The following is a 24,561-nucleotide window of genomic DNA, read 5'->3' as shown; positions in this document are numbered from 1 at the left end:
TTATCTTGTATCTCAACCCAATATTTAGAGAACTAAGGAATATTTCATTTTGACTTCTTTAAGCAGAAAAGAAAAAAGAATTTGGGGCCCAAAATAACTGTCTTTAAATACTTGAAAGACTGAAAAACAAAATAAATAAATAAGCAAGTAAATAACTATGGGTCTTATTGTGGTGGTAACTTTAGTCTAATATTTATTGTTTCCTCTTAAAAATACTACTTAATTAGCTTTGCGCAGTGGCAATGGTACAGGCAATGAGGTGTATCTGAGGCACGATTATTGCTAATTGAAAACTTTCCCAATACCCTGCCATGACAACTTGAAATATAGTTGGCATTGGCAATTTCAGTCTCTATAAAGACTGAAAAAAAATACTACTTAATTTCCCCTTTTTCATTCCTGTTGTTTGACTATCCATTTTTCCTTTTTCTTCTTCCTCTCTCCCTTTTCTCTTCCCTTGTGTCTCTCCTTTCTCTTTATCATTTTCTTTTTTCATTGTCTTTCTTACCTTTCTTTCACTTTCACTTCTTCTCTCATTTTCCTTCCTGTATCTTTTTCTTAAGAAAACCAAATTGTGGAGTACATAGCGTAAGCAAAAAAAACCTCACATGTATAGTTTGCATAGCTATTGTATATATCAGTTTCAAAAACAAAGCACTCTCCTTTTCTCTGATGTTATGCTTTAATCTGAGAGGCAATATTTACAGAGTGTTCAGTGGTCTGAAGGAAATAAAATATAACATAAAGGTCTTCTAGACATACACAGTATAAGCTTTTACTTGACTACATTCAGTTGTTATCAAGAGCAAGTTCATCAATAACTTGCTGTTATATCAAAATTGGAAAACAAAAATTAAGAAAAAACAGACAAGTATCATTTGGATTTTCAAGAACATTGCAATACATTTGGAAGTGGAAGCTGAACACATGAGAAGAGAACAATTAAGCCCATATGTATTTGTGTTAAATTTGATGAGCACTCAAATAATAGAAGACATTCACAGTGAGCTCAAAAGTTAAGAGTTTCCTTTTATTATTTTTATTGTATACTATGTGTTAATAAGGAAACATAAACTGGGAAAATAAAACCAAAATAGAATTACACAAATACGAGAGAGATCCAAGATGGCTGATCACTAGCAGCTCGGGATTGTAGCTCCCAGTGAAAGCGCAAAGAACGAGAGGACGCCACACCTTCACATGAATTCTTGTTGCTCATGCACCAGGAGATTCCCAGCGGAGGAGCCCCACGGGTCGCCAGCGCGACTCTTGTGACCGGCGAGGCGATTTTGCCAGTGCCTCGGAGCGACGGTTCTTGGTGCAGAGGCAGAAAAACACCATCAATCTTAATGCCACTGATTTAGTCGGTGCAGTGGGTTGGTCAGATTTCAGCGCTGAGAATCAATAAGTTGGACGTCCACTCGGAAACCCAATTACAAAGACGGTAAATACAAAGGCCACAGATGGATAAATCTACAACGAAGGGAAGAAAACAGCCAAAAAAAGGCTGAGAATACCCAAGATCAGAATGCCTCTCCCTTAGCAGGGGATCCCAGTTCCTCATCAGCAACGGAACAAGGCTTGATGGAGAACGAGTGTGTTCCAATTACAGAAGCAGGCTTCAAAATGTGGATAATAAGAAACTTCTGTGAATTAAAAGAACTTGTTCTAACACAATCCAAAGAAACTAAGCACTTTGAAAAAAGATTTGATGAAATGTTAACAAGAATACACAATTTAGAGAGGAAAATAAGTGAATTGATGGAGCTGAAAAACACAATACGAGAACTACATGAAGTATGCACAAGTTTTAACAGCTGAATTGATCAAGCAGAAGAAAGGATATCAGAGGTCGAAGACCAACTCAATGAAATAAAACAAGAAGACAAGATTAGAGAAAAAAGGATAAAAAGGAACGAGCAAAGTCTCCAAGAAATATGGGACTATGTGAAAAGACCTAATCTATGTTTGATAGGTGTACCTGAATGTGACGAAGAGAATGAATCCAAGCTGGAAAATACGCTTCAGGACATTATTCAGGAAAATTTTCCCAACCTAGTAAGGCAGGATAATATTCAACTTCAGGTAATACAGAGAACACCACAAAGATACTCCTCAAGAAGAGCAACCCCAAGGCACATAATCGTCAGATTCACCAGGGTTGAAATGAAGGAGAAAATACTAAGGGCAGCCAGAGAGAAAGGTCAGGTTACCCACAAAGGGAAGCCTATCAGACTTACAGCAGATCTCTCAGCAGAAACCCTACAAGCCAGAAGAGAGTGGCGACCAATGTTCAACATCCTTAAAGAAAAGAACTTTCAACCAACAATTTCACAACCAGCCAAACTAAGCTTCATAAGTGAAGGAAAAATAAAGTTTTTTGTGAACAAGCAAGCACTCAGAGATTTCATCACCATCAGGCCTGCTTTACAAGAGCTTCTGAAAGAACCACTACAAATAGAAAGAAACAAACAGTATCAGCCTTTCTAAAAAATACCAAAAAGAGCATCAATATAATGAAGAATTTACATCAACTAATGGGCAAAATAGCCAGCTAATATTAAATGGCAGTATTAAACTCACATATATCATTATTAATTCTAAATTTAAATTGACTAAATCCCCCAATCCAAAGACAGACAGGCAATTTGAATAAAAAACTAAAACCCATCAGCATGCTGCATCCAGACCCATCTCACATTCAAGGATACACAAAGACTCAAAACAAGGGATGGAGAAAGATTTACCAACCAAACAGAGAGCTAAAATAAATAAATAAATAGCAGATGTTACAATTTTTGCCTCTGATAAAATAATTGTTAAAGCAACAAAGATCAAAAGAAGCAAAGAAGGACATTATATAATGATAAAAGGATCAATGCAACAACAAGAGCTAAAGATCCTAAATATATATGCACCCAATACAGGAATACCCAGACATACAAGAGTAATAAAGAGACTTAGACTCCCACACAATAATAGTGGGAGGCTTCAACATTAATATTAGACAGATCAATGAGACAGAAAATTAACAACGATATCCAGGACTTGAACTCAGATCTGGAACAAGTAAATGTAGTTAACATTTATAGAACTCTCCACTTTAAATACACAAAATATACACTCTTATCAGTACTACATCATATCAACTTAGAAGTTTAAACGAAATGTTGGTTGGCTCCTTCTTTGTTATTCTCTTCCCTCATTTTCTTTCATGTCTCCATTATTAGGACAATTACAGGCATACCCATATTTAGACTGCATTCTAGCCCGGGCAATAAAGCAATACCCCCATCCTCTCTCCCTCTTCCTCTTTCTCTTTCTTCCTCTTCTTTATTCTTTTTCTTCTTATAAAAAAAAAAAAAAAGAATTAGACAAATACATCTAGTTAATTTCTGGATGTATAGCTTTATCTTTATCTTTAGTTCTACAATGTACATCCTAATTTATAAATACACTGTTTTTCCAACAGGATCCTCAATATTTTTCTGTATCAATAAATATGGAATAAAAACCTTTGCAGGCCTATAGGTGATCAGAAAAGGAAGAAAAGATACGGGGCAGCATGATCAGCAAGACCTGATGGTGGGTGAGCTTATGCTGGTACTTGAAGGATATGCAGGATTTAGAATATCAGATAGGAAGATGAGAGTCTCCCAGAAGAACAGCAACATGGAAAACTGCAAGAAGGGGAAAGAGGATGGGTCAGGCATAGCCCAGGGGTGGACCAGTGTAGCTTCCTGTGGGTAAGTGGGGTAAGGCAGAGATAAGGATAGACCCAGGCAAAGAGAAGCTTTAGAGCACCTGTTCATTATTAAGAAGAAATGAATTTGAATGGCAGTCCACAGTGAAATGCAGATGACTCTCCACATAAGGAGAATTTTACAAATTATCCACAGTAGTGAATGAAAAACTGGGATTCCCCTCTAGAGAGCTTCAAAAAAGACAGATGTGGCAGGCACAGTGGCTCACACCTGTAATCCAGCACTTTGGGAGGCCAAGGCAGGTGGATCACGAGGTCAGAAGTTTAAGACCAGCCTGGCAAAGGTGGTGAAACCCTGTCTCTACTAAAAATACAAATATCAGCCTGGCATGGTGGCGAGTGCCTGTAATCCCAGCTACTGGGGAGGTTGAGGCAGAGAATTGATTGAACCCAAGAGGTAGAGGTTGCAGTAAGCTGAGATTATGCCACAGCACTCCAGCCTAGGTGACAGAGTAAGACTGTCTCAAAAAAAAAAAAAAAAAAAAAAAAAAATTACAGACGTCTGAGCTCAAATAAGGATCTATTGTAGATACTTGCAATGCATTTGCCTTATCTTAGCTCATCTTAGTAATAGGCAATTTAATGATATTTCTGGCTTACTGTTTTTCAAACTGTGGGGACAATAGTCAGTTATGACATTAGTGAGTCATCATCATCAGTTTAAAAAAGAAATTTGAATAAAGTATTAAGAAGTTAAACATCAGAATATGCTGCCATGTTAACATTCTCAAGAGCCTATTTGTGTAAATGAGGATTTTCAATCTTGACCCAATTAAAATAACAAAAACACATAGCTGCAGCATTGAATAAAATATCTCCTAATTTTTAATTTGGTATTGTTTGTTTTTGATTTGTTTCCATTTTGTGTTTATAGATTAGTAAAACATAAATATTCACATTATACATTGCTTTTACCTGATCATAAGTAATAAAGATAAGAATTGTTTCATGAAACTTCATGTTCTTATTATGTGAATGTATATGTACTAGTTGCAAGGTAAGATGTGTTTCTTACTGAGGACAATGGGGAAAAAAGTTTGGAAAAATTACTGAGAACTTTACTTAAAAACAATATATTAATCTGGCAAGTGGTCTATTTTGTTGATCTTTTCAAAACACTACCTCCTAAATTTATTGATTTTTTGAAGGGTCTTTTTGTGTCTCTGTCTCCTTCAGTTCTGCTCTGATCTTAGTTATTTCTTGTCTTCTTCTAGCTTTTGAGTTTTTTTGATCTTGCCCCTCTAGCTCTTTCAATTTTGATGATTGGGTGTCAATTGTAGATCTTCCCTCGCTTCTCTGGTGGGCATTTATTGCTATAAATTTCCCTCTAGACACTGCTTTAAATGTATCCCAGAGATTCTGATACGTTGTGCCTTCAAAATAGACAGACTGCTAGCCAGACGAATAAAAAAGAAAAGAGAGAAGAATCAAATAGATGCAATAAAAAGTGATAAAAGGGATATCACTACCGATTCCACAGAAATACAAACTACCATCAGAGATTACGACAAACAAGTCTATGCACATAAACCAGTAAACCTAGAAGAAATGGATAAATTCCTGGACACTTGCACCCTCCTAAGCCTAAACCAGGAAATTGAAACCTTGAACAGACCAGTAACAAGGGCTTAAGTTGAGGCAGCAATTAACAGCCTACCAACCAAAAAAAGTCCAGATCCAGACAGATACACAGCTGAATTCTACCAGATGTGCAAAGAGGAGCTGGTGCATTCTTTCTGAAACTATTCCAAACAATACAAAAAGACAGAATCCTTCCCAAATCATTTTATGAGACCAACATCATCCTGATACCAAAACTCAGCAGAGACTCAACAACAACAACAAAAACTTCAGACCAATATTCATGATGAACATAGGTGCAAAAATCTTCAATAAAATACTGGCAAACCAATTGCAACAGCACATCAAAAACCTTGTTCATCACAATCAAGTAGGCTTCATCCCGGGAATGCAAGGCTGGTTCAACATACACAAGTCTATAATGTAATTCACCACATAAACAAAACTAAAGACAAAAAACACATGATCATCTCAATAGATGCAGAGAAGTCCTTTGACAAAATTCAACAGCGCTTTATGCTAAAAAACTCAATAAACTAGGTATTGAAGGAACACATCTCAAAATAATAAAAGCTATTTATGACAAACCAACAGCCAATATCATACTGAATGGGCAAAAACTGGAAGCATTCCCTTTGAAATCCGGCACCAGACAAGGAGGCCCTCTCTCACCACTCCAATATAGTATTGGAAGTTCTAGCCAGAGTAATTAGGCAAGAAAAAAAATAAAAGGTATTCAATTAGGAAAGGAGGAAGTCAAATTGTCTCTATTTGCAGATGACATGACTGTATATTTAGAAGACCCTATCATCTCAGATCAAAATCTCCTGAAACTGATAAGCAACTTCAGCAAAGTCTCAGGATGCAAAATCAATGTGCAGAAATCACACATTTCTATACACCAATAACAGACTAACAGAGAGCCAAATCATGAGCAAACTCCCATTCACAATTGCTACAAAGAGAATAAAATACCTAGGGATACAACTAAAAAAGGATGTGAAGGACCTCTTCAAGGAGAACTACAAACCACTGCTCAAGGAAATAGGAGAGGACACAAACAGATGGAGAAACATTCCATGCTCATGGTTAGGAAGAATCAATATTGTGAAAATGGCCATACTGCCCAAAGTTATCTATAGACTCAATGTTATCCCCATCAAGCTACCAATGACCTTCTTCATAGAACTGGAAAAAAACACCTTAAACTTCATGTGAAACCAAAAGAGAGCCCAAAGTAATCTATAGATTCAATGCTATCCCCATCAAGCTGCCAATGACCTTCTTCACACAACTGGAAATAAATATCTTAAAATTTCATATGGAACCAAAAGAGAGCCCACATAGCCAAGACAATCCTAAGCAAAAAGAACAAAGCCAGAGGCATCGCGCTACCTGATTTCAAACTATACTGCAAGGCTACAGTAATCAAAACAACATGGTACTGGTACCAAAATAGAGATATTGACCAATGGAACAGAACAGAGGCTTCAGAGGCAATGTCACGCATCTACAACCATCTGATCTTTGACAAACCTGACAGAAAGAAGCAATGGGGAAAGGATTCCCTGTTTAATAAATAGTGTTGGGAAAACTGACTAGCAATGTGCAGAAAGCAGAAACTGGACCCCTTCCCAACACCTTACACTAAAATTACCTCCAGATGGATTAAAGACTTAAACATAAGACCTAACACTATAAAAACCCTAGAAGAAAAGCTAGGCAAAACCATTCAGGACATAGGCATAGGCAGGGACTTCATGACTAAAACACCAAAAGCATTGGCAGCAAAAGCCAAAATAGAAAAATGGGATCTAATTAAAATCCAGAGCTTCTGCACAGCAAAAGAAACAATCATTAGAGTGAACTGGCAATCAACAGAATGGGAAAAAAATCTTTGCAATCTACCCATCTGACAAACGGCTGATATCCAGAATCTACAAAGAACTAAAACAGATTTACAAGAAAACAAATAAACAAACCCATCCAAATGTGGGTGAAGGATATGAACAGACACTTTTCAAAAGAAGACATATATGAGGCCCATGAACATATGAAAAAATGCTCATTGTCACTGATCATTAGAGAAATGCAAATCAAAACCACATTGAAATATCACCTCATGCCAGTTAGAATGGCAATCATTAAAAAATCTGGAGACAACAGATGCTGGAGAGGATGTGGAGAAATAGGAACACTTTTACACTGTTGGTGGGAGTATAAACTAGTTCAACCACTGTGGAAGACAGTGTGGCAATTCCTCAAGGATCTAGAAATAGAAATTCCATCTGATCCAGCAATCCTATTACTGGGTATATATCCAAAGGTTTATAAACTATTTTATTATAAAGACACATACACACGTATGTTCCTAGTGGCACTGTTTACAACAGCGAAGACCTGGAATCAACCCAAATGCCCATCGATGATAGGCTGGAAAAGGAAAATGTGTCACATATACACCATGGAACTATGCAGCCATAAAAAATGATGAGTTCATGTCCTTTGTAGGGACATGGATGAATCTGGAAACCATCATTCTCAGCAAACTGACACAAGAACAGAAAATCAAACACAGCATGTTCTTACTCATAGGCAGGTGTTGAACAATGAGAACACAGGGATACAGGGAAGGGAGCATCACACACTGGGGTCTGTTGCGGGGGTCAAGTGAGGGACAGCAGTGGAGTGGGGAGGTCGAGGAGGGATAACGTAGAGAGAAATGCCAGATGTAGGTGTTGGGGGGATGCAGGCAGCAAACCACATTGCCATGTGTGCACCTATGCAACAATCCTGCATGACTTGCACAGGTACCCCAGAACCTAAAGTACAACAAAAAAGAAAGAAAGAAAGAAAGAAAACAAGTTACATACTTCATGCATATTCTGCTTAGTTTCTGAATTTGTTGAGACTCCTTTGGTTAATAAATAACAGAAAAAACAACTTGTACTATGAAAACAAAAATGAGGAGAGATTACTTTGAAGGCTAAAAGGTACCTCCCAGAACCAAAGCCTTTTGAATGCAACTGTGTCTCACTGAAGAGTGGAGCTCATAACTGGAAGGTTGCAAGGAAGCTCAGCCCTCTTCTACCTCCTCCCATCTCTGCTTTCCTGGCAGGCATGTTCCTTCTTCCGGTGCAGGCTGGCTTTCTGGGTCCTCAGCGTCTATAGTGAAGCCCAGGTCTGCATGCTTCATGTTACCATTTTTAGGACCCAGAAAGTTTTTTCCTCTATCTTTCTCTTAATTTCATTATTCAGTCCCCATCTCCCAGTGAGGAAAGAAAACTTGTTTGGGTCAGTTCAAGTCAGGTGTACCGTTGGTCCAGTCAACTGTGGGCTGCAAAGAAGAGGGATAGAGTAATGGATCTCTGATGGGATCTAGAATTCTACTCCAAGGTAGAATGGGAGAGAGCTGGGCAGATATTCCAAATGGCCCCTGGTGCATGTTCAAAACTCTTTTTTCTAAAAACTAGTGAATTCTTACTTTTGAGTCAAAGAAATCAAGATTCTGCATGTGCCCAAAATGACTTTGAGTGTTAAAGTCAAAGAGATACTTTTTCTCAATTAAAAAAAAAAAAAAAAAAAAGACAAAAACACTGTGGTGGACAGGCAGTTTTCTAACGTCTTAGAAAAGTCACATTTCTTTCTACAATATTCTGAGCTGGAAACAGAAATGCAGGGAAAGAAACAAAAGTGAAAACAAACCCAACACCAATAAATAGGTAATGTGAAGTGATCAGCAACAAGAAGGATCAAGACTATTTGATAACCAATCACCAAAGAGAGGTGATCTTAGGCATACCTTGGAACATAAAAATCTTGCTTTGCAGGATGGCTTTATTTTCTGTGTTAAATCTAATCAAATTGTTTGCAGTATTGTGTGGCTTGGGTGTGGTGGTAGAAGCCTGGGGTGAGTCACAGTGATGACCAATTGTGGTTTCTTTTTCTCTATAGTGAAGAAATGTGGTTTGCTCAGCATATCGTCCCAGTCTAAATGCCTTCTGGATAGGTTACAGGAAATACCTATTAATGGATGAAAGACAGTCTGAAGGAGAAAATGAAGGCTACGCCTGGATTTAGATGATAATTTTGGGGGGCAAGAGGGGATAGGTTAGAATATATAGAAAGGATAAGATAATTCATTCAAAATCTTCCGTATAACAAAAATATAAGAATTCTTACAATAAAAGTTGATTCCTATGAATGACTGTGTCTGGATACATTCCAGACAGAAATAACACATTAAAATATTAATCTAGCTTTGGTAAGTATTTGAAGCAAACAGTTGGCTGTAGAGATAGATATTTGGGCTGCTAAAATTTCCATATAGAAAATTAATCCCATAAGATGGTGTTTGTGAGTGGGAGAAAAAAGAAAGTTAATGGAAAGCGACAAGAGTTCAAAAATATAACTTGATTTCCAGAGATACACTTGCTTGTCTGAAAATGTAATTTTGTAGACTGGGTGCAGTGGCTCACACCTGTAATCCCAGCACTTTGGGAGGCTGGTGGATCACTGAGGTCAGGAGTTCAAGACCAGCCTGATCAACATGGTGAAACCCCATCTCTACTAAAAATATAAATATTAGCTGGGTGTGGTGGTGGGCACCTGTAATACCAGCTATTCAGGAGTCTGAGGGAGGAGAATCACTTGAACCCAGGAGGTGGAGGTTGCAGTGAGCCGAGATCAGACCACTACACTCCAGCCTGGGCAACAGAGTGAGACTGTTTAAAAAAAAAAAAAAAAAAGTGTAATTTCGTGACTCAGTTTTCTGTGTTGCCTCGAGGTCTGAGGGGCCATGATGAACTTGCTCCTATCTCAGGACAGGAACATGGTAGTACTTTGGGTTTAGTAAGTTCATTACCATGCACACATCATCCCAAATTTGGTTTCTTGTTGCCTAACAAATGTTAAAGTTATTTCAAATAACCAGCCACTCTATCAGCACATACACAAAAGAAATAAACCAAAAAAAAAAAAAAAAGAAGAAGAAGAAGAAAGAAAATGAAAAATGGAAGAAGTCCCCATTATTGGGAATGAGCACATCAGCATGAATTCTGGCTGCCAGCTCAGGTATGTGGGTCTGAATTAGAGCTTTCCTGGGGTACTGCTCAGCTATGGCTCATTTTATGATCTAGAGAATGTCTGGAATGTGGGTTGAATGGCAGCAGATCTGGAATATTCATTGACTAGACAGGGGGTTGCTTCTAACTGGAGATCAAAAAATGCTTTGCCCCTATCCAAAGAACATTCAGAGGTTTTGAAATTTTTAATTATTAATAATAAATGCCATTTAATAATTGCAACCAGCATTTATCAAACAATTATCATACATGAGGCACTATGTCAAGTGCTTTAATACACTGCCTTATTCCATTGTCGGAATAACCATAGGATGTGGGTATTCAGCTTTATCATCCACAGGTAGCAGGTAAGAGAACTGATACTTAGAGTGATTAAGTAATTTGCTTGAGGTATGCGGTCCATAAGTAGCAGGGCTGGGATTTAAACACAGCTGTGTGGATCTAAAACTCTTAGGCTTTACCCACTGTGTTGTATTGCCAAAATATGGCAGTCTCCAGCAAATGTGATGTGATACTTACTTGGGTGTGTTTTTTTCTTTCTTTTTTTATTTAAGACAAAGTTTCTCCATGTTGGTCAGGCTTGTCTTGAACTCCTGATCTCAGGTGATCTGCCCACCTCGGCCTCCCAAAGTGCTGATATTACAGGCATGAGCCACAGCGCCCAGCCTCTTTTTTTTTTTAATGATACGGAGTCTCACTCTGTCACCCAGGCTGGAGTGCAGTGGTGTGATCTCTGCTCACTGCAACCTCTGCCTCACCAGTTCAAGCGATTCACTGCCTCAGCCTCCTGAGTAGTTGGGATTACAGGCATGCGCCACCAGTCCCGGCTAATTTTTTTATTTTTAGTAGAGATGGGGTTTCATCACGTTGGTCAGGCGGATCTTGAACTCCTGACCTCGTGATCTGCCCGCCTCTGCTGCCTGCCTCAGACCTCCCCAAACACTGGGATTACAGGCATGAGCCACCACACCTGGCCTTACCTGGGTGTTTCTTTGACTCTGTTATTTACTTCTTTATAGGAATACTGTTTCAAGTATATATTTACGTGCAAATTGATTCCTAGGTAGAACAGCCCTTTGGTGGAGCAGTCAGAACACACACAATATTTATGGATTAAGTTCTCTATCTTCTAAAGGTATAGTATGTGGTGCCCCAAAATCATTACAATAGTAACACCAAAGATCTCTGATCACAGATCATATAACAGATATAATGAAAAAAGTGTGAAGTGTTGCAAGAATTACCAAAATGTGGCACAGAGACATGAAGTGAACACATGCTGTAATGCTATTGACATGCTCAAGGCATGGTTGCCACAAGCCTTCGTTTTGTAAAAAACACATATCTGTGAAGTGCTATAAAGCAAGAGCAATAAAATGAGGTATTCCTGTATTTACTTGTCTGTCTCTTCTAATTGTAAAGTTTTTTAGTGTAAGATGTCTCCAGTACTTCCCCATAGCAGGCATCTGTTACTGAGTAAATAAAGGAATAAATGATTACCTATGTGCAGACAATAATGTAGCAAAAGCTATTTATTTATTTATTTTTAGTTTATTTATTTTTTCTTGAGACAGAGTCTCACTCTGTCACCCAGGCTGGAGTGCAGTGGTGCAATCTTGGCTCACTGCAACCTTCACCTCCTGGGTTCAAGGGATTCTCGTGTCTCAGTCTCCTGAGTAGCTGGGATTACAGGCGCATGCCACCACAGCCAGCTAGTTTTTTGTATTTGTAGTAGAGACAGGGTTTTGCCATGTTGCCCAGGTTGGTCACAAACTCCCGAGCTCAGGCAATCTGCCCGTCTTGGCCTCCCAAAGTGCTAGGATTACAGGTGTGAGCCACCAAGCCGGACCCCAAAGCTATCTATATTTAAAAGGAGCTTCCCCAAATTAGTAAATGCTGGTCCGGGCTGGGCGCCGTGGCTCATGCCTGTAATCCCAGCACTTTGGGAGGCCGAGGCAGGTGGATCATGAGGTCAAGAGATCGAGACCATCCTGGTCAACATGGTGAAACACCATCTCTAATAAAAATACAAAAACTTAGCTGGGCATGGTGGCACCTGCCTGTAATCCAAGCTACTCGGGAGGCTGAGGCAGGAGAATTGCCTGAACCAAGGAGGCAAAGGTTGCGGTGAGCCGAGATCGCACCATTGCACTCCAGCCTGGGTAACAAGAGCGAAACTCCATCTTAAAAAAAAAAAAAAAAAAAAAAAAATGCTGCTCCATGATATAAAAGTTCCAGTAATTCTTCACTGGCTACAAGAGAAAGTGAAGCATCAGGGGTTTCAACTTCTCTGAAATTCTTTTACTGATAATCATTAATGCATTGTTTAGCAATTGTTCTGCTTATGTGAGTTCTGACTCTTTAAACTAGGCCTAAACTGTCAGTCCCTGGGGGCAGGAAATGCATCTTTTTAGTCTCTAAATCTACCTTCTACTCTTCCTTTCACAGTGCTTTACATAGGATGTCTCAAGAAATACATAACCGGTTTGAACTCAATTTTTTTATTGCATTTTAGGTTTTGGGGTACATGTGAAGAACATGCAAGATTGTTGCATAGGTACACACATGGCAGTGTGATTTGCTGCCTTCCTCCCCATCAGCTATATCTGGCATTTCTCCACATGCTCTCTCTCCCTAACTCCCCACTCCCCGCTATTCCTCCCCTATTCCTCCCCCTGCCCCACAGATCCCAGTGTGTGATGCTCCCCTCCCTGTGTCCATGTGTTCTCATTGTTCATCACCCGCCTACAGGTGAGAACATGCAGTGTTTGATTTTCTGTTCTTGTGTCAGTTTGCTGTGAATGATGGTTTCCCGGTTCATCCATGTCCCTACAAAGGACAGGAACTCATTGTTTTTGATGGTTGTAAACTCAATTTTTAAAAACTTTGTTGGAAAATACCTCAAACTTTAATGCCACCAAGTCAGTGGAAACCATTCCAGAGTTTGAATAAAGTACTTCAGGGATCTAAAACCTTGAATCTGGGACATTCAGGCTCCCTAGTAAGAAAATCATTGTAGTTCTTGGGGGGGAGGCCAGGAAGGAGGAGCTGCCTGTCACCTCACCACTACAGCTTTTGTGCTTGTTTAAATTGCTGTAGTGGTGTGGTCTCCATAAGAATACCTTGTTTTCAGACTTATGGCATACTTTCCCTCGTTTCTGAATGTAACTGATACCAACAATCAATTTCTTTTTCCTGAGTGGACATAGTCCCAACATCTAAGTTGTTTTATTTTTATGTATAAATTCCTGCAGTGCTGTCTGTTGAAATACTGGATACACAGATAGTAAGTAGAATCCTTTAAGAGGAAATGCATTTCAATCCTCTTCTTCCCCCTGCCCCCTCCCTCAAAATTAAGAATACTGCTAGCCTACCCTTTGAGGAAGAAGTCAGAATTCCTAAAATGAGGAGGTAGAGAGGAAACCAGAATTCTGTTCTGCCTGGTACCGTATAGCATAACAAGTCTCTCCTTAAAATCTGCCTTCTGGCCGGGCGCGGTGGCTCATGCCTGTAATCCCAGCACTTTGGGAAGCTGCAGTGGGTGCATCAGTTGAGGTCAGGAGTTCAAGACCAGTCTGACCAACGTGGTGAAACCCCGTCTCTACTTAAAAATAAATAAATAAGCTACTAAATAAATAAATAAATTAGCTGGGTGTGGTGACGCGCCTGTAGTCTCAGCTACTCAGGAGACTGAGGCAGGAGGCTGCGGTAGTGAGCCGAGATCGCGCCACTGCACTCCAGCCTGGGCGAAAGAACGACACTGAGACTCCAAAACAAAACAAAACAAAACAAAACAAAACAAAACAAATCTGCTTTCTCTCTCTTCAATTGTCTAAACCCCAATCCTGCAGACAGCTGTGACTCCCAGTCCCAAAATGATGTTGCTGTTGCAGGGTAACAAACAGGTTTTCTGTCAGGCCCGATGGTGAACCAGCAGCAATTGCAGCCTGACAGTCTCTCACAAGAGCGCGTCCTAGGAGGGCTTGTTAAATTTCACTTCCAACCCCAAACCAGGAAGTGCTGTTTAAGATGAGCCCAAGACAAAAGCAATCTAGCTTCAGAAACAGAACCCGCCGGACTGTAGAAAGACTATAACCGTTTAATAACGGTTTAAATTTGGGACTGTTCTCCGGTTTGCACTGGCATCTATGATCTCCTCCCCATAAAAGTTTATTAAAATTCAGAATTACCAAGAACAAAGTAAAATCATATAAAACAGACACAGGCGCGTGCACTCACTTAAACACTCACACACCGACCAATTGTTTTTATGATCCGCTTCCTTATCTAGACAGTCGAGGCTTGAGCCAGATTTGAGTTGGTAAACTCAGCTAAAGCAGGGCGGAATGTAAAAAGAGTATCTACTTCTCCGGATTCTTGGGAGGAAGGTCGAAGCGTAGACGGGCCACGCCCGGGTCCCGCTCTCTCGTTGCACAACTGCAAGATCGATCTGGGCATCGAAGGAGGAACGCTGTAACCTCCAACCCCTTTTTTTCTGACCAACCGGGGCCCGAGCAGTGCTGGGGCCGGGGAGGGTCACCGGTTGAGGACCGGGGCGGAGGGTGTTAAGTTACAGGGCAGGAGCCCGGTCCCCCCGCGGGCAGGAAGGGGAGGGCCCAACAGGGCGAAGGGAACCCCGGTGCGGGCCTGGGGTGGGGTCGGAAAAGCTGTCTCACCGCGCGCTCCCGGGCCCTCCGCTCCCTCCCTCCCTTCCTCGCTGGCCTCCCGGCCACTCTCCGCGGCGCCTTCCCGGAGGCAGCGCCCGCAGCGGCCTCGCCATGTCCCAGCCCGGCCAGAAGCCCGCCGCCTCCCCGCGGCCCGGGCGCGCTGCCGCAGCCCGCCGCACCCAGGAGGTGAGTGGAGCTCCTGTCTGCGCCGCGGGGCTGGGAGCCTGGGGACCGGGTCCCGGAGCTGTGGCCGCCCTCCAGGGGCGTTGCCGGGCTGGCCGATCCACCGCCCCTGGCGCCCCGGCGGTGCAGGGAGAGGAGGGACAGGGAGAGGGCTCCTGGCTCGGCCGCTGCTGGGCAGGTGGCTGGAGGTGGCCGCGGTTTCCTGGCCGGCTCAAGAGCGCCGGGCGTGGCGTTGGCCGGGTATGGTGGGTGGGGGCACGTCAAGAAAAGTTGGTAGGTGAGACGTGGTGAATGAGGATGAGGATCAAAGGGGAATGAGGTTCACTCAGGACCTCCGAGTGAGTGGGGTGGTTTCACTAGACAGCGGGATCTAGTCTTCTACCCTAGTGCCGGGCCGCAGGGCGCGGCTGCCTGCAGACGCCGAACCTCTTCCCTACCCAGCCCCGAGCCAAATCGGGCGGGTGGGGCGGGGAGGGGCGCTGCGGGGCGGGGCCTGCGACTTGCCCCGCCCCCAAGGTTCTGCCCACCTGGAGGCCCGGAGCCTCTTCCCTAACCAGCCCTGAGTCAAATCGAGCGGGCGGGGCGGGGAGGGGCGTGGTGGGGCGGGGTCTACCACTGGCCCCGCCCCCAGAGTTCTGCCCACCTGGCAGCCTCGGGGTGAGTCGAGCTCAGTGCCAGCCAAGTCCCGGCCAGGCATAGTGTGAGCCCGGCGCCCCCAGCACAGCACCCCGCGTCCTCGCCGGGTCCCCCGCCGTGCGGATCGGAGCCAGCCGGTTGTCGCCATGGCATTCGCCAGCTGGTGGTACAAGACGGTAAATAGGAGCGGTTGTGCCTGGGCAAGACCGGGAAGGGAGGGTGTTGGAAGGGAGTGTGTTGGCTTTGCCCTTCTCGGGGTGCGGACGAAGCGTTGTCCGAGGTTTGGCGGAGAAGGGTTGCGGACCGGGTGCGACCTCCTCACAGACCGTCAGGTTAGGCTCCGGGAGAGGCCGGGGACTCACCCTCTTGTGGTATGTGCGAGCGCGCCCGAGCGTGCGCGGCGCGTGCACCTCATTCGCCCCGGTACAGGTGGGATGGAACTGGAATTGCTGCTGGAGGAATTCCGTCTAGGAGGTGGATTCCTGAATGAACTCGGACGCAGCTCACACGAGCTTAGATCTAGGGTTTGTTTTTAACCCCTAAGTAAACCTCAAAACTTTTAGAGGGAGGTTGTTGGACTTACATTTGCCAACGCAAAGGGGAGGCAGCTGCAATGTAAGTCAAGGAGAAAATCCCAAACACCAAGGCGCAGAAGCAACTGAGATCTGAGACCAAGACCCTTGGACAGAGCGTTGGAGGGATGGGAGAGAGAAAGCGAGGACGTGAGAGAGGGACGGAGACAGAGAGAGAGCGCACGACAGCGATCTGTTGTGCTCTTTATCGCTTTGGATGAGGGACGAGAACGTTCCATTTGTTTGGTGCATTGAATGTGTCCTACCAATTAGGTGTGATATCCAGTCAAGCTGGCACTTCTAGTGTTTTGGAACCAGGAAGCATGATTTAACATTAAATGGCTGTCCAAACACACACACACACACACACACACACACACACACACACACACACAAGTTTTGTTGACGATGAAAGCCAAAATGTTTATGTCCCACTGATTTATGGTGAGAATTTAAAAATTAGTTAGGCATGTCTCTTTTCTCTCTTAGCATGTGGTGTTGGAAAAAGCAAAGATGTTGGAATCACTCTTTGGAGCTAGAAATCGTATGTAAGAATCAAGAAACTGTTACTTATCAGACAATGGCATTTATTGATCATCTACTATGTGCCAGGCAGAATTATATCCACAAGTAGTGTTTTTAAAAATTATTTTTACTCTCCCTTTCTATATATATAGTATATATAATATATATATATATCACCATATATACTATATATGGTGATAGGCTACATATGTGTAGTGTGTGTGTATATTTATAGTGTATAGGTATACACACACACACACACACACACACACACACGCACACATACAATATACTATACAGGGTCTCTCTCACTATGTTGCCTAGGCTGGTCTAAAACTCCTGGTCTCAAGCAATCATCCCAACTCAGCCTCCTAAAATGTTGGGATTACAGGCATGAGCCACTGCACTGGGCCTGGAAGTGCTTTTTAAAGCCTCCACATACATTGTGGAGAACAAAGAGTTTTTCTCAAATGGAAATAAGTCAACCTTTTCAACCTGCTTTCACGTCTGTAAAATAGAAATGATATGTACTACATAAGTACTGGTGAGGACTAATTAGATTCAAAGTCAAGATGCCATAAACATATACTTTTAAGAATTGGGAATTCCAATTTCCCTTGAGATATTTCTTCATGAATGTTTTCCAGTGCATTTCCTGGACCTTTAAATGTAGCATTTTATTGATGTGCTAAGAGAAAAAGTTTGCTTTGAGTCATTATTGTCCTAAGGTTCTTATCAAAATGAACCATGTACATTATCTGCAAATATGAGTAGCAGTAGTTCAGAGTTGACCTCAGACTTCTCCTTCCACAGTCATGTTTCTCTAAAGGAAACTGCTGGGTTACTTGGATGAAAGGAGTTTAAATCTATGCTTTTAACTTTGTTTTGTTTAGTCATAGTCTGATGTTTTTGCTAAAACCTCTCTTAGAATCCAATTTTGGTACTGTCATGAAAACTTTTTGCTAGAAGGAACTTCCTAGAACCAGCAACGTGACTGTGATCAACCTTTAACTTTTCCCAACAAAAATATAATGTGACCCACATCTGCAGTTTTCGATTTCCAAGGAGCCACTTTAACAACAACAACATCCTAAAGAGCAGCTGAAACGTGTGCTAATTGTTGTATTTTACTTAACCTACTTTATCCTACATATTATTATTTCAACATGTAATCAGTGCATAAGCCATTAAGATATTTTACATTCTTTTTCATATTAATTCTTCAATCCACTGTATATTTACATGAACAGCACATCTCAATTCACACTTGCCGCATTTCAAGAGTGTTCAGTAGCCACGAGCGGCTAGGGGCTGTACTAATGGACAGTATAGCTCTAGACCATGGGCTCATAAACTTTCTTTTATTCCTTTGGTGATAGGTAGGTGGTCAGAGACAATTTTGAAAATCAAATGGAATTTATGGACTGCTTTCTCACAACAAAATACATATAAATGTACACAAAATGCAGTTTCCAATATACCTTCAGGGAGTTCAGAGATTTCCAAAAGAACACCCATAAATCCCCCAAAGGTCCATGGAGCCAGTTTATATATATATAAAAAATACCTACATACATATATATACACACATACATAAACATATATAATCCAATATAAATACATGTGCATATTTTTATATAATACACACATGCATGTATAATACATAGACATATATTTACGTGTGTATATGTCTACAGATATAAATACAGATGTCTGTATGTACACAGGCATGTATAATATATATATAGATATAGAATCTTATGCGTATATATCTACAGATATAAATACAGATGTCTGTATATACACATGCATGTATAATACATATATAGGTATAGATTCATATGCGTATATATCTACAGGTATAAAGATAGATATCTGTATATACAGACATCTCAGAATACCTCAAGTAAATCTTATAATTAAAATACCTTTGTGGAATCCTTTAAGTACTGAAAAGGTTTATAAATGATCTAACTTTCAAAATTTAGGCAGAATAAAATAAAATAATTAAAAGACATACCTAAGCTGTGTTTGTTTAATAGCATGCCACCTTTAAAGCTAGTCAGTGAAACATTACAGTGTATATTTCCACATTGAATGCCATCAATCGTATTGACTTTATCTTCTGAAGAATTATGTGGGTGTAGTACACACACACACACACACACACACACACACAACTTTGAAAGGCTAGATTTGAAGAACATCTTATGAGCAACGTAATGATCAAGCATGAAAGAAGGTAAATTTGGCCCACACCAGTAATCACATTCCTGAATCACAAGTTGATTCTATTAGGCTATGTTAATTAAAGGTGTTTCTTACCCTAATTAGATCCATAGACCTAGTGACAGCATGATCAAGGAGCACAGTCATTTGGGAGGCCCCATCATTGCAGCCAGCCTGGGAAGAGTGTTGCAAGCCTCCCATGGCAGGACAGATCACTCCCTCATGAATTTTAGGACTAAGGAAGGCAAATAATAGGGCCTGCAAAAAGGCCACAGACTTTAGGGTAATGAAAACATAGAGGTCAAATACAGCCTTTCTCTTTCACCTGACAGTCTTTGAATTAGTTTGTTCCCATTGTGTATAAGCCTTTTAAACTAAGAATAGCATCTGATAATACTTTTCTTTAATCAGTTTTGGCACTTCCCAGAAAGTTAATTATATTCTACAAGTGCTTTTTAAAGAATGCTATTAGCCCTCTGAGGGTGGGAACAGTGGGTGGTCATGTCAGATTCCAAGGTGGATAGGTGGGTAGTTAGTTCTGACGAGATTGTCTCAGCAGATACAAGACTACTCTAAGTAGATCATCATTTTTCCTCCTTGAGACATATTAAAGATGAAAATAATATTAACAGATACTAAAGTTCTGTTCTTTAAGTTCTCTCATTTTCTTTTCATGAAAACATCCCCAGAAAGCTTTACAGCCACCATAAGTGGGGGCGCGTGGTGGGGAGTATGTCAGATGTCTTCCAGTTAAGAAAGGGAACAACTCCATCCAATAAACACTGTTCATGTAAGTTATCTCTTCAGATGGAAAAGTCAGTTAACTCAGGAAGAAAAAGGTCTAAAGTTGTAGTTTCTTAAAAATGTATGGAGTTTGTTTCGACTGTAGAAAACTCATAGAACATAGGAATACATTTGCTAAAGGTCAGAGATGTTCACAGTTGTTTATTGTTCACCTGCTGCGTGTCAGTTTTGTGCAGAGTGCAGTGGATACACACACGAAAAAATTGTGTGGTGGTCTGTGCCTGTCTTCCTCTTGCATTTCATTCTCATGACCAACTGCTGTGGCAACAAAGTAACTATTTAAATTCTCATGATACCACTTTTGACTTAGGAAAAACTCATCAAACCTTACTTCAGGTAAATCCTAGGAGCTAATCTGTGATAGGCAATAGATGCCACCTCTGAAAACACAAAGAGCATCTACCTTTACGGTGTCATCTTGTCACATCCACTAAAATCTTAAAATGTTAGAAAAAATTGAACACTTAGGGTTCAATGAGACATAGGGATTTCAGAATTCCGGCTATGCAGTTAATCCTTAATATGTAGTAAGCGTTAGTACACAGAACATGAGAAGTGTATAATAACCTCTTCATATACCAATCATTGGTGTCAATAATCGTCAACATTGTGCCAATCTTATTTTATCTGTTGACCTTCACAGCCGCCAGCACACACACACACACACACACACACACACACACACACACCCTTTCAACATATTTTAAGCATGGGAATTGCAAATCTGAGTGTCATCCTTGCAACTAAATTGCTGTAGTTTTTTGGGAAAATGAATTTTTTAACCCCCATGTAGTTTATCTCCTTAAGTATAACATGAAGATGTGAGAATAATATATAATACACAGTCATGAGATAGGCAAAGTACTAAACAAAAGCTTTATCAGATGAACCTTAGAAGGTTCACTTCTACTTTAGGAAAAGTAAAATACTAAATTCATCTGTTGTAGTGTTTACAGCCTTAGAACATGAAACCCTCAAACCTTTGCTCACTGGCTTCTAGTTCACTACAGTCAGATTGCTGCCAGGGAAAAAGAAGGGAGTGTAATAATTTTAATTGTTTTCTTAAAATGAATCAGACAATGGGCCAGGCTCCTCACTAATGTCAACTCTTTTCATAAATTTGCCAGCCCCTGGAATAGATAACATTAGCCCTATTTTACAAGAAAAAACTGAAAAATTAAATTATCAGCCCAAGGTCACGGTCACATAGCCTTACAAATCTATGCTCTTTCTGCCCTGTCACAGTCAACTAAGACACTGAAATTGCCCTGAGTATTTAAAACAAATGGAATGTAACAGGGAATTGGTTACCCAGGTAACAGAAAAGGCTGGGAAGCCATCAGGAGAGGGTGAGGCAATGCAGAGATTAGAAATTACAGGAAGCTGCTACCAACCCTAGTCTAGCTGGACACTGGGAGGACAAGGGTCACCTTGCAGAAGCTGGAATCACAGCTGACCTGTCCTGCAGGAGGTACTACTGGAGGAGGAGGGGGTGGGGCAAAGGGAATACGACCTGCCCACCACCTCTAGTCTCCTGGCAGTACCTGCTGTTGGCTAAACGCAACTTGAGGCCATCCATCAACAGCATTGCAGCCAGCAAAGTTCCACTGCAACTTGAACAGAGCAGGAGTGGAACAAAGAATCCACCTGAAGGCAGACGCTCCTAGGAACTGCACCCAGGGAGACTGTTCTGAAACAAAATCAACTTTACAGAAACTTTGGTCCTTCTGCTTGTTTGCTGAATCATCTTGCTTTAGCAACTAGAACACATATACAAATGTTAAGGTATTTTTGTGGGAAATACCAATTTGCACATTGTCTCTTAATTTTTCAAGCTACTTTCTTGGCCTCTTTCTCTTTTGTCTAGCTTCCTGATCCGAAAAGAGCAAAAGTGCTTCTCAGAGAACGTTTATAGGTTTGTGGAAACACGGTTGTTCAATCAAGAATTATTTGCTGTGGTCCTACCAACACTAGGGAGAAAAAGGATATAATTTATCCTGTGATTAGGAAGGCAATATGTAAGTTTATAAAGTCATCAGTAAGCAAGAGAGTGTACAATAAAGTGCTGATTTGTTTGCTTTACTGAGAAAATAGAGATTAATGTGCAAATATGAAAATACGATGCTTCATTAGTAGGGCAAAGCTCAGAATTAGGAAACACTGGTGTGGACACGGGGCACTGAGCTACTTCACTGAGCAATCAAAGTTTACCCAGGAGGAGCCCACAGACGCCCCAGTCTGCCTGACCCTGGGAACCTCCCGCAGGTGCCGACTCAGTGGGATGGTTTGAGGAGCAGAACCTTCCACTTCCTATCACTGTGCCCACAAATCTTCCCCCAAAACCAGTGGTTCTCAGTCCTGGCTGTATGTTAGAATCAGCTAGAGAACTTCAGAAACTTTATCCATGCCCAGGCCCCACTCTATTCAAACTAAATCTAAATCCCTGTGCCCTGGCACACATGTTTCTAAAAGCTTGCCAGGTACTTGTGACAGGCACTGAAGGATGCGACCCACTGCCAACCTGAAGGCTTTGTGATCCTCGGGAGCCCCTGGAACGGGCCTTTCTCAGTGTGTGTGATGGTAGAGAGCTGAGTTTCACACACTCTGAGAGTCCAGAGGGCACCAAGATAACCTTTTATTGCCCCATGATTTTTCCACAGCTGTCCCTGGACATGCAAATACTATCTCAATGAAATTGCCATCAAATTGAAGAAGGAAAATTTTTAAGTTTTCAAATAATTCACCCACTAAAGTATATGGTACAATATTTTTTAGTATATTCACAGAGTGGTGACAACCATCACCACAATTTTACTTTACAATGTTTTCCTTTCCTCCTAAAAGAAGACTCGCTAAATAAATAAATAAATGGCATTTCAGAAGCACACTAGCATTTGGTATTCTTTTCACAACTGAACTTACACTAGCAAGGGCTGCTTTTCTGTCTCCTTGCTTTTTTTTTTTTTTTTTCTTTTTCTTTTTCCTGAGACAGAGTCTCGCTCTGTTGCCCAGGCTGGAGTGCAGTAGCACAATCTCGGCTCACCACAACCTCAGCCTCCCAGTTCAAGCGATTCTCCTGCCTCAGCCTTTCCAGTAGCTGGGACTACAGGCACGTGCCATCATGCTTGGCTGATTTTTTTGTATTTTTAGTAGAGACGGGGTTTCACCATGTTGGCCAGGCTGATGTCGAACTCGACCTTGAGATGCCTCCGTCCTGGCTCAAAGTGCTGGGATTTCGGGTGTGAGCCACTGCGTCCAGCCTTCTGGCTTCTTTTATATGTGAAGTTTCTTTGATTTTTTTTTTTAGACGGAGTTTCGCTCTTGTTGCCTAGGCTGTAGTGCAATAATGCGATCTCGGCTCATCGCAACCTCTGCCTCCCGAGTTCAAGCGATTCTCCTGCTTCAGCCTCCCAAGTAGCTGGGACTACAGGCATGCGCCATCATGCACAGCTAGTTTCTCTGATTTTTATCTTGTTTTGTGTGACGTGTTTCCTTGGCTGTCTATGTATCTGTGTGTATCTGGGTAACAACAGGGCGGGTGCCCAAATGTGGCAGAGCTGAACCTTCTGCCCTGGCAAAAGAAGCCCTGAGCTGGGTGAGAGCTCAGGCTCTGAGCCTTATTGCACTTAGCTCTTGTTGATTTTTTTTTTTTAGACTTATGCGTTTGCTATAGCAGATTTTAAGCATATAGAGGCTGTCACCTAGAATGAGGACAAAGGACAGTTCTACTTGCCAATTATGTGATAAAAATGGGAGTGAAAACAGTTTGGAAGATTATTCCTTCCTGAGTGAAGAGAGCAAAGCCCTTTATGTGGTTTTTGTCCCTGGCTCTGAGCTTCTGTAGCACATACCACCTTAGTCTTAGTCCCGAGGTAGTCTCCTGTCTTCTACGGCCATGTCCTCCCAATGACATTCTTTACTGTGGCATCCTGTCCTGCTCTTCCTGTCTTTGGCCTCTACTCTAGCTGCCAATACAGGACAGAATTTGTAAGTATCGTGTGTTCGGTTCATTTGTAAAATAAGTTTTAGAATAGGAAGATTTTGTTTTGTTATTTTTGTGCCTTTTGTTTTGTTTTCATTCCAGAGCACTGGCTTGCTCTAAAGACTTTCTTGATGATAATCCTAAGACCTCAGTTAGCTTTTCACTAGATCCAAAGTAGCCTGGCCTCCGATCCTCATAATCCTGAGTGATATGACCATGGAGGGCATCACTGTTCAGGTCTTCAGTTTCTTTATCCGTGAACCAAGGCCACAGTGGGTACTCCCTAGAGTTGCTACGGGGAGCAAAGGAGACTACATAGGAGATGCCTGGCACTGGGCCGAACACAGAGCAGATGCTTAGGAAGTGTTAATTTCTTTTCTCTAATTAGTTTTGTGGTTCGATTCTCTTTTCCCAGCTGTCACTCCTTCCCTGTTCCCTGCTTGTCTCACTCTCCTCAATCCAGCAGTTACACATCAGCAGAGTTTTCTCTCTTCACTTGTTAGAAGACTGCAGATTCCTGAGCTGGATCAAATTT

The 24,561-nt window shown here is 41.5% G+C and overlaps 1 protein-coding gene and 1 non-coding gene across 25 annotated transcripts in view; both read left to right on the top strand.

Moving 5' to 3' along the window:
- Positions 1-225: 225 nt before the first annotated feature.
- LOC120365455 (U4 spliceosomal RNA) lies at positions 226-361 on the top strand. The gene has a single exon (XR_005580395.1). It is a non-coding gene; the product is annotated as a U4 spliceosomal RNA (small nuclear RNA).
- Positions 362-15,023: 14,662 nt separating this feature from the next.
- CAST (calpastatin) overlaps positions 15,024-24,561 on the top strand; it is a 106,502-nt gene continuing 96,964 nt past the window's right edge. For 6 of the 24 annotated variants that reach the window (XM_074383209.1, XM_074383213.1, XM_074383202.1 and 3 more), the window contains exon 1: positions 15,024-15,281. In XM_074383209.1, the coding sequence (XP_074239310.1) occupies positions 15,207-15,281 (75 nt within the window). In that variant the 5' untranslated portion in view covers positions 15,024-15,206. Of the gene's footprint in view, positions 15,282-15,947; positions 16,091-24,561 lie in introns of those variants that run through there. The other 18 variants (XM_074383212.1, XM_074383210.1, XM_010340272.3 and 15 more) reach the window with 5 other exon arrangements.

This window comes from Saimiri boliviensis, chromosome 1, assembly GCF_048565385.1.
Source record: "Saimiri boliviensis isolate mSaiBol1 chromosome 1, mSaiBol1.pri, whole genome shotgun sequence".
NCBI lineage: Eukaryota > Metazoa > Chordata > Mammalia > Primates > Cebidae > Saimiri > Saimiri boliviensis.
This window is presented reverse-complemented; position numbering and strand designations above follow the sequence as displayed.